Here is an 11,704-nt window from a genome sequence, read left to right as displayed (position 1 = left end):
GGACTGCCCTCCCCTTCCTCAGGGAAAGGTTAGGCTGATATGATGGTGATGATGATCAACAACATTTGATGTAGAGTTTTGTACATTTTCTTACTCTGCATGCATTTTTTTTTTTACATGCACTATGACTTTTTCATATTGGTCTATTTTAAGAAGCAAATGCTTTATTATTATTAAATTGACTGTACAGGGAGTTTTATATGTGATATACTGTATATATATATATATATATATATATATATATATATATATATATGTATATATATATTATGTGTGTGTGTGTGTGTGTGTGTGTGTGTATGTTTATATATATATATATATATATATATATATATATATATATATATATATATATATATACATACACATATATACATACATATGTGCACACACACATATATACATATTATATATGTATATATACATATATATATATATATATATATATATATATATATATATATATATATATATATATATATATATAAATTAACTGCCTCTACGAATTGCACCATTCTTCGACTTCAATTGTTTTTATTTTTTCCCCTTGCAGTGTTATGTTTGGTGGGTGGTCTAGTAAGTGGGTGGGGGTGGTGGTGGGTGATGACGCGCCGGTCGGCACCCAAGCCTGGCCTCCTCCACCTCTTCACGGGCAAATATCTCCACCCACAGCGCTGCACCACTAACTTCCAATGGGAAGACCCATCTGCTGTCGGAACGACTGTCGCATTCACTGTGCAGGTAAGCTTTTCAGTCACTGGTTTAGTGAAAAATATCAATAAAAATCATAGCATTTTTCCAACATGGAAACAGTTCAAGAAATGCTGTTGAAAACAGTCACGAAAAACAGGATGTTTACTAATAAAGTTGACATTTAGAATCACCTTTTTTTTTTTTTTTTGAAAAATATATCAGTCGAAGTGTAATGACAACGGATTAGTCTGCGAAGGAAATATTTTTGTTTGAAATTGTGATGGATATGAAATGAAGAATATTAATTGAATAGGATTACTAATGATTTTGTAATCAGTTAATGTTAGCGTTGTATAGTCAATTATTATTGAAGTATTATTTGTAATTTGAAGAATTTTTTTTTTAAAGATCGACTCTTTTTATACCCTTATTCCTAATTATTCTCAAGGCTTCATTTTTTTCAGTTGAAATGCATTATAAATGATAGTTATTAGGGCTAGTCGTTCTCCTTTGGAAGAGGAATGTAGGAAAACTATAGTGACTGAACCCTTGTGGAATTTTCGATTGCTTTCCTATTGTTTGCGTTTGTGTGTATGCGCGCGCATTTGTGTGACTGAGAGACAAGACTGTTACGCCATGTGTAATAAAGTGAAGTCATCGAGCTATGAAGTACCACTACATGTAGTATTAGCACTTAACGTTATATATTGTGTATTTTCCAGCAAATCGGAGCTAAATTCCTTCATTATAATTAATAACCCTGAAAGCTTTTTTTTAACAGATGTGACGCGGTATCCAACATTGTTTCTCCCCGTTGTTGGAATAGTGAGTCAAACAGTCAGTTATTGGGAAAATGAAATGAAAGCACCCACAAACAACAGGAACACATAACCTTCCCATTATATCTTGCCCAATTAACTTAGTATCTTTCTGTACTGCTTTGTGTGAGACCCATGTCATCCCACGTAAAACAAATTATATGGTAGCAATATACGGTAATTATTTTTTTGCAAATTTTGATGCGTCTTATCCATTCAGGCTCTTGTTAAACTTCCCGTGCTTTAGGACAAAATCAAGAATGACGTTTTCTTCTCAACGATTATTAACTTTATATTTACTTGCGTCATTTATTCGATATACAGTACAGTGCTTACTAATTTCTGGAGTGTATGTTTAATTCAGTTTCATTTTTATATTGCTATGACAGGGAAGTAGGGGGGAAGATGTATGTTCTGTGCCTTTATTTTGTTGGCAAAGTATCTCAAGTAGGAGTGGACGGATCTTCAGGAACTTAGGTGGAAGCACTGATTAAGTCACCCCCTCTACAAGATTGAACTCTGGTCAAAAAATGAACTGAATACCTTCTGCGCACATTCTGTAGCCATACTTGTCAGTTACCAAGTATTCATGCTGTCGTGATTAGCATGGCCTTGCCGAAAGCATGCTTTTTATTAAGAGGGCCTCTTTTGTTTTGTTCTCTGTTTAATGTTTCTCTGGACGATATCCTATTCTATTTTGGGAAAGCTGTCTTGCAAGTTCTTGACTTTCTGGCTTGTTCAGTGTGTTCTTGAAGTGGGTAGTAATCATCCAGAGCTGTGGGCATCAAGCCTACAGTTGCTGTGTTAGCAAAACTGATATCCTTGTATGAGATTAAGATGAATGCACACACACACACACACACACATATATATATATATATATATATATATATATATATATATATATATATATATATATATATATACAGTATGTATACATATATACAGTATAACTACATTATGTGTAACATATATGTATATATATTTATGTATATAAATTGAATTCAGGCAGAAATGTATGTAATATATATATGTAGATATATTAGATATACTGTGTATGTGTGTGTACATATATATATATATATATATATATATATATATATATATATATATATATATATATATATATATTTATTTATTTATTTATATATATATATATATATATATATAAAATTAATTCGGTGCAGATTATAAGCACTGTACCCCAGTTCAGCAGAGGGTGGTGGCATAACATTGGTAATTGTAGAAAATTTCAACAAGGATTGTAAAACCAACAGAAATTATATGTAATTAATTACATTGTGACTCAGTCTCAAGATTAAACGTGTTTATACGACCGCAGGGTGCTATTTCATTTAATGATTATACCTGAGGAAGAAACGGTCATGAACAAAGATAGATGTCTTGGGTAGGAAATATTGCATCGTATAACAAGACTGGAGTAATGATTAGAAAATGTAGATCATCTCAGGAAATAAGTGGCAAAAGTTGGTACTTGGCGTCTTTCGTGAATTGATGAAAGAAAACACAAGATTTGGTGAGAGAAGATTGTGAGGTCAAGATGTGCTTGACTCAGCCACATTTATTAAAAAAAAAATCCCTGGCCACGAGGTTAGAGAACTTGCTGTAATGTCAAACTAAATGTAGATGATATACATGGGTAGATTCAGTTTTAGGAGGAAAAATGAAACCATACATCTTATTTTGCTTTACAGCAAAAGAATGAGCAAAATTTTGTAACTTACAACCGGTAAAAAACATGAGTGCTGTGATAAATGGGCATCAAAACAGTCACCAGCCAAGCCACTCCCAGTTCTTACTGCGTCAGAGTCTGTTATTTTCTGATTAGTGGCCTCATTTAGGTCATCCCTTCCAATTCCAAGTTTTGTTGTTCTCTCGTTGTTTATTATTATTATTATTATTATTATTATTATTATTATTATTATTATTATTATTATTATTATTATTATTTCTTGTATTACAATCGACAAAGAAGAGTGAATGATTAAGCAGACTTATATGATCCACATTTTTTTTTCCAGTAAATGAATAATTTAGGCTTGCCATTATTTCCTATTCCACGTAAGCTTCCACAAAGGAAAGGCTGATTGCACTGTTGTGATCAAGTACCTATTAAACGTTAAAAAGCAGCCATCTATAGAGTAGTTACTTATCTACGTAGACATAGATCGTAGTAGTCCAAAATGTATTAACACACACGAGTTCGGAATCCATAGTTATTAGAGTAAATTGACTGTTTGAATTATGCAGACGACAAGTAATTGGATATGTCTGATGTACTGTAGAATTTGTAAATTGTTTTGGGCACTTAGAAAAAATTGCAGTCAGAGATTGCAAACCTCTGGCAAGGCAATTTCAATGTAATCTCTTACGATTTGACCATTTCAAACAAAGCTTTGTGAGCAGGCATTACAGTTATACTCATCTTGGAATCATAACTTTTGACATTTAAGAGTCTCTGATTTATCGATATGAAATTGATAACACATGTGTAACTGGCCAGAAAGAAACCTCAAAAATATGTGGCCTAGACATTTGGCATTTAAAGGTCAAACTTGAAACTCCTGATTATTAGGACACTGCTGTTACAATTTATCCATTTTTAAGGTCATGTCGCAAAGATGCAGTCGATTATGCTCTTTAAACTTCCAGGAACAGCAGTTTATCCCAAAGTAATCTTGTAAAGATCTTCCAGTGAACGGTTTCGCTCAATGTCGTCCAAATCCCTTCATTAGCAATTACACAAATCGTACTAACGGATTAACAGGCAGAAGTAAACAACTGAATGAAAACCACAACCTCCTTGGCTGAGGTTAACATTGTTATGTGATCCATTGGAATAAATTCAGTCAGCAAAAATTATTTGCGAACTATGCTGCTTAAAATCTCATTTCCTCATAAAAGTTTATTTAGTTAAGGAGAATTTACACTCCTTATGACATAGGGTTTCACTGGAGTCATTTTGTTGGATACTGGCCAGAAATATTAAGCCAAGGCTGGTATATGTTCCCTCCCATATAAACTTGAATTTGTTTGGAAGTATAGTACTGGGCGTGTTTTCAGGAATACAGTACATTAATCGATATGAATGATTTGGAAAGAATGTTTATTAATTATCTGAATATGGGTTTTTGTTGATATGGTATTGTTGTAATATTCTACATTTCAAAATTATTAATTTAAGTGAATTATTAAGTTGAAAACTGCATCCTTATATTATTAAGATGCCCATACCCTTGAGTAGTCTTTTGGCGTGCTTTTTGCAGCAATATATAAAAAGCTTTAGGTTTTGACGAAATGTATTTGTAGTAAAGACTATTTTTTTTTGATGTCAAGGAGATTAATAATGGGAACATGTTAGTGAATTGTGATTTCTTTTCTTCACACAGACCATCCACTTGCATTTCGTTTTGTATAGTCTGTTTTTATACAAATATGCTCTCAAAGAAAAGGAAACTTTTGTGAAATATTGACAATTACAGTGATATTCTTGGTGTCGGTTTAATATTGATAATTACTGTAATCGTCATCTTATTTTGACTTGAGTGTTTTGAAGTACTTTTTCATTAGAGTTCATTATTTTTGCTGTGTAGCCATAAATGCTTACATCAATTTCTGGATGCTTTTCCAGTTTTACCAGCGGAATGGTCGTCCATACCCTATTAGTGATGCTGATGGTGTTCTTGTTGAGATAACACAGGGAATCCATAAGGTAGGTGTGGTATAGATGGCGTTTAAAGTGGAAGCTACTTCTTATGGTAATTGCCACTTTTGTATTAATAAACTTCACTTTATGAGGAAATATACTCACACTCACAGTTTAATCTGTATATTTAAAAAAAACACTTCTGTAAGTTATTATATAAGCAGTAGTTTTTAATCTTTTGTTTTTAACTGTATGAAGTAACTTTTTTTTTTTTAAATTACACTTATTACAGATTAACTTGTTAGGTTAAGTTCTGGTGCAGAAAGAGTTGTATTTTACAATACATGTCATGTTGTTTGCAGAAACTCCACATGTTAAGTCTAGTATAATTTATACAATTGAATTAGTTTGATTAAATTGCTTGCCAGAGTTGAGGAGATGCCCCTCTTTCAGGTTAGTGTAGTCACCGAACTCGGGGGAACAGGGGAGGCAGAGATCAACACAGCACGATGCAAATTTACTGCAAGACAAGCCGGACAGTACAAGGTATCCATCCTTCTTGCCAATCAACACATCCGAGGAAGTCCATTCATCAAGAATTTTTTACCAGGTGGGCCATATGAAGATGTGTTTGGTTTACAGTTTTTCAATTAAACTTGATTATTGGCACCTTATAATTTTTAGGAAAAATAACTTTATTAAGGTGTTATTAAGGCTTCTTGTCTTAAGCTAACAGAGATGTTATGGTTCTGTCAGGTTTGCTTCTCGAGGAACTATTTTATGATTAGCGCTTGAGGTTCATAGTCCATTCAGTGAAATCGGTTTATGAATAGTTTCCAACTCCAGTAAATGAACTTGCCAGCTTCATGAGTAGTCAAAATATAAACCATTTTACCCATCAGTTTGTACTAAGCCAGCATCTCTTTATAGGACCAGAACACTTGAACATATCATTGTGCTCATATTCTGTCTTCATTTTGCCACATGTTCACCCTTTCATCCTATTTGAATCTTTCGCTGACAAGTTACAGGATTTCAACTGCCTTCACTTTTTACAACAACATGATATATTGTACAGTTGACTTGATAGCGTTTTTGGCACAGTTATTCAAGGAAGATCGCATAATTACACCAGTAGTTGAGGGACATCAGAGAAGCTAGACTCAGAGTTAACTAAACTGGTGTTGACTTAACAAAGATGTACTGTTATTCTACTAAATTAAAAATATTACATAGAAAAATAAATATCAGTATGGGAGATAACTTTTTATATATTATTCAGACTCAGAAGCCCTATCACAGAGAACTGCGGTAGAGCCACTTGTTTTTCAACTGAAATTACTGAACTCTTATCTTACGTAGAAGAAACAGCGTAAACTTACTGAAAAGGGGATCATTTTCTGTAGCTTGTGTAAATACACACATGCACACTCACACAAATACCAGCACACACCTTATGGGTATCAAAATTAACTAGATGAAGGATGGTACAAGAAATGTATGTATGTCTTGTACTTCATGTACATTTATGTTGTCCATTATTGGCTTTGCTTTTATTTTTTAATTTTTTTTACACTCAATTTTTGGCTTTGCTTTTACTTTTTTAATTTTTTTTTACACTTATTTTTGTTTAATTTTCATATTTTCTGTAAGTATTTGCAAGCTAAGTATGATATGCGTAGCAGTGATGGTTGTACATACATATAAAGAAAGTTGGACCAAGTTGACTGATATTCATATTATTGAAATAAGTTCCTTTTATATAACTAGACTTTATAAAATTTCAGTGATATTTCTTTCAAGTACAGTATTAAAATATGCTATTCATTTTTTCTTCTGTTGAATTGATTGTATGGTTGTCTTCAGTAAGTCCTGAATGTCAGATTTAAATGTAATATCCTTGTTTTTTCTTTGTACTGTTGAGAATCAGTACAGTATATGTTTTTTAGGTGTAATAATTTAATAATTGAACATTTCATTACTTCACTTGCATAGATCTGATATTTTCTTTTTAATAGTGCATTGTAATTTTCCAAAACCTAAAATTTCAGGCCCTCCAGATCCAAGTAAGACTGTAATGGTGCAGCATAGCTCTACAGTTGTTTGCACTGCTAATCAGCCCCACCACATCCTTATTGAACCTCGTGACCAGTATCACAATGTCTGCTCATTTCCACCAGGTCAAGCAGACACAGAAAACTATTCCATCAATATTGTCGAAGTAAGTGGAGAATGAAAGGTATATTGATTATTAATCACTAATTGTTGTTATGTTATTCTTATGACAGTTGTCTGTAGAATGATGTATTAATTTGGTTGCATTTTGCTTTTATTATTTGTTTTCATCCACAACAGTAATATTCAGAAGCAAACATGAAAACTTATAGTATGTTGTGGAAGTAAATAATAAATTTACAAAAACAATTGAGGGTAAATTTTTATTGAAAATGGTAATTGAAATCACGAATTATGAATTTACTACAGTTAAATGTACTGTAAAGCAATTTGCTCTTTCCAGAAGGGGAAACTAGGATAAACTGTATATCTGGACATTACACATGATATTGGCAACATTTCAATGTACAAGTAAATATTAAATTTCACTCACAGTATTAACCATATGGGAATTTGGGGGAGAGGGGGTTCAAAATTCATTTGTGATAAAAGGCACACTCCTGGCTCACTGCTTATGAGCTTTGAGATAGTTTTTTTACAGTGCAGTAAAATATGATATACCTAGTACTGTGCAGTATTGTTTCGGAAATGTTGAAAATAGTTTAAAAACCACATTTGCCCATATTTATGTAGTGAGGTGTTGCTTGAGTTTGTGATTCTTTTGGCATAAGATAATTCTTATGAAACCGTCCTCCTAGTTGTGCATGTCCCAATAAAGTTACATGGACTATAGTCCTCCTTTCCGTCTGTATTTTCAGTCGAGCTTGGTACAGAGAATAGACCCTCATGTATAGAAGGTAGACTATCATGCTTGTGCATGAAGGACTTTGCCAGGAGGGTGACTTGTATAATTCCTGTATACAACTTAAGCCTTGGACAACTTTTGAAACATAATATACTGTAACAGACTTCATATATAGCATCCTTACTTCGCTAATGAAACCCCCTCTAGATGACATTTAGGTCATTGGCCTGGAGACTTCAATTGTGACTTTTATAGCTGCCATTGGGAGTTATCCATATTTTATGAATATGGCTCCTTGCAAAAGCTATATTGGCATCCTCTTCTGTGTTTCATCTGTCCGAGTGCTCTCAAAGATAAGTTGATTTTGGGGTTGGAAATCTTAAAATAGCAGTACAGTACATCCAGTAGTGTCTAAAGGTGTATTCTCCACTTACAATTGTTGGCTTATTTTCAATCTGTCTGTGACATGTAAGAGATAAGTTGGTGCACTGTGTTTTGGCGTGTTTTACTGTAGTTTGGATGCACCCTTTGAAATGTATAACATTAAAAGATAAAAAACAATGATTTATCTTATTGGTGGTGAAAGAAGTAAAATGGAAATACAGCAGTATGTTGTAGGGTAGACAGTGGTTCTGACAGTAAAAGTCTAAAAGGATGATTGACGCAAAATTTAGAGGGGAGGTAACCAAGTGGGAGGGAGAGTTCACTGGAGTTAAAGGAGAAAATTAATAATTGAATAGCAGAGCATGTAGTGTTAGAAGCAAAAAACCTCCTGTGAGGAAGAACATTGTAGCCAAGAGGTTAAAATGCCTTACACTTTGTTTTTGTTAAAAGGTATTTTCATTCTTGATTATTGCTTGGCATTGTACTGTTCATTGCAGTTCTAACTTCTGTAATAGTAATTTTCAGTGTGGACTTCTGCTCTCTGTGCAATACATGAATAATAGACATTTGTAAAGTTGTCAGTTTTATGTTTGAGATGTGCGAAAAATATTTTTGTTATTTTGCAGATACTGTATTTAGTATTTAACAGCCATATGTGTATTGCATTACACAAATACAGTTTTACTCTATTATATGAGAAACATTACTTTTCATCCTTTCGTTTTATAGTTTTCACCTATACGTATTTCCTTTAACTCTTATTATCTTGTCCTATGATTGCCAACAGATAACCTTCTTTGTCGCTTATTCAAATTTGATGTTTGCTCTTTTTTTTCAAGCTGGAAGGAGGTTGGACTGTGGATGCTGGAAGCATCATTGTGTATGATCATACCTCACGCCGAATCAGCATCCAGGTGACATTGCAACGACCTGGCTGTTATAGAGCCCATCTCACATACTGTGATACGACACTCACTAATGGGAACTTTGATATTATTGTTTTAACTAGTAAGTATTTTGTGGAACTCCAGTAATTGGCTGATGCTCTTCCATGTCAGTCGTCCGTTGAATTTTTATTTAATTGCTGATGTACATTGCATGAATGTATAGGCCATGCCTTCAGAGAACAAGAAAAAATGCTCCAAAGTTTCTTCAGTACCATCGAGTTTTCTGTACAGCGTATAGTCAAGGCCACTGAAAATAGATCTAGCTTTCGATGGTCTCGGTATAATGCTGTATGAGCCGTGGCCCATGAATCTTTAACCACGGCCCAGTGGTGGCCTGTCGTGTATTGTTACCAGATGCACGAGTATGGCTAACTTTAACCTTAGATAAAATAAAAACTACTGAGGCTATAGCACTGCAATTTGGTATGTTTGATGATTGGAGGGTGGATGATCAACAGACCAAATTGCAGCCCTCTAGCCTCAGTAGATTTTAAGATCTGAGAGTGGACAGACATACAAAACCAGCACAATAGTTTTCTTTTACAGAAAACTAAAATCTGCAAGTTACTTTCAAATGGAAACTGGAATCGTTAGATTTAATTAATCTCAAGACTTCAGTATTGTTATATTAGCATTGCTTCATCAGTGCAGTTTTGGTACTATAGTACTGTATATTGTAAATATGAGGTTAAGTAGTTTTTCATCATAAATGTTTGACCTCTGCCCATCACTTTTGTTAAATGAATATTTTGGTTGGTAAGAAGGGAACATAATTAATAATTTGCATCGAAAGATAGAAATTGCTTAAGCCTGTTTTACTTTATGGATAATGCCTAGAGTATATTTTATTTTAGAGAGTTTTCTCGGTGTAAAATATGTGGAAAAAAGGTTTTAGGATTGCTTACATCTTTTTATCATGTTACATGTAAGTACATTTGCGTCTCAAACAGACAGTTGGGTTCTGCCCCTCCTGATAAGTACAAGTTTACAATCTCTTATCCAAAATGTTAAAAACCAAAAATATAAATATAAATTTAACAGTGTGCAGCAGATACATGGCATCATGTAACTACTGTACAGTACTTGAAAAACCAAATATGCAAAGGCACAGTACATTTTATCTTATTTTCTATTTTTTGCCAGACTTGGGAAACAATGCCTGTGCCTTTTTTTTTTTTTTTTTTTTTTTTTGCCAGTAAGGATTTTTATGAAAATTTACATTATTCCTTTAATTTTCAGAATTAGCTTATATGCAGTTTTATATGACATTACCAGGTGTTATTGGGTATGATTTACTGCTCTTTTTTTTTTCAGGTGAGGATGCTTTACGAGTACACAAAAACGTCATGCGAAGAGTTCACGAAGGTTACGAAGCACGACTCCTGACTCAAAATGGGAGTTCACTAGTAAAACCTAAAAAAGTTTACTGTTATGTAACTCCCAAGCAGTTGATAATTAAAGAGTTCCTGTTAAGATTAATACCAAAGCGGGTGTGCACTTTTCGTCTTTGTCCCTCTACAAAGTTCCACTTTACTGGAACTAACAATCAAAGTGGGCTTCCGACCATGAGTATTGATGATGGCTGTCAGCCCCTAGTCTCACTGGCTGGCAAAGATCGAAACGTAATTGCTGCAACATTCACCCAGTTTATGTTGAAAAACATCGGTGGTTCAGAAACCTTTAAAGATAAGCAAGATCACTTCTATCATGAAGTCAGAAAGTTCCATAGTAAACGAATGCATGAGAGAATACAAATAGGTGTGTCACGAGAGAGACTCTTGGAGACCTCTATAAAGGCAACTAAGAACTTTACTGTGGCTGACTGGTGTAGAAACTTCGAAATTACATTCCAAGGTGAAGAAGGTTTAGATTGGGGTGGACTGAGAAGAGAGTGGTTTGAATTGATATGTGCCCAGTTATTTGATAACAATAACGGATTATTTGTTAGTTTACATGAAGGCAGGCAAGCCTTAGTTCACCCAAATCCTTACAGACCGCCACACATAAAGCTCAAACACTATGAATTTGCTGGAAAAGTTGTTGGGAAATGCCTGTATGAGTCAGCTCTTGGTAGCAGCTATAGACAAACTGTTAGAGCCCGGTTCACTCGATCATTCTTGGCTCAATTGATTGGTCTTCGTGTTCATTACAAGGTGAGTAATATAGTGAGTAATATTTTGTTCTTATTATATATACAGTACATATTTTAACAAATGAACAGTTTAAAAGTTACTGCCCTTTGATTGTAGTGCATCCTGCTGTCTTCATTATGACG

General features: G+C 33.8%; 1 protein-coding gene across 3 annotated transcripts in view; it reads left to right on the top strand.

Moving 5' to 3' along the window:
- The window catches only part of LOC136828875 (apoptosis-resistant E3 ubiquitin protein ligase 1), a 292,288-nt gene that overhangs the window by 261,913 nt on the left and 18,671 nt on the right, over window positions 1-11,704 (top strand). For all 3 annotated transcript variants that reach the window (XM_067087161.1, XM_067087160.1, XM_067087163.1), the window contains 6 exons: window positions 554-741; window positions 5,164-5,244; window positions 5,632-5,788; window positions 7,230-7,399; window positions 9,322-9,490; window positions 10,744-11,582. In XM_067087161.1, coding sequence (XP_066943262.1) covers window positions 554-741; window positions 5,164-5,244; window positions 5,632-5,788; window positions 7,230-7,399; window positions 9,322-9,490; window positions 10,744-11,582 — 1,604 coding nt within the window. The remainder of the gene's footprint in view (window positions 1-553; window positions 742-5,163; window positions 5,245-5,631; window positions 5,789-7,229; window positions 7,400-9,321; window positions 9,491-10,743; window positions 11,583-11,704) is intronic.

This window comes from Macrobrachium rosenbergii, chromosome 43, assembly GCF_040412425.1.
Source record: "Macrobrachium rosenbergii isolate ZJJX-2024 chromosome 43, ASM4041242v1, whole genome shotgun sequence".
Classification (NCBI taxonomy): Eukaryota; Metazoa; Arthropoda; class Malacostraca; order Decapoda; family Palaemonidae; genus Macrobrachium; species Macrobrachium rosenbergii.
This window is presented reverse-complemented; position numbering and strand designations above follow the sequence as displayed.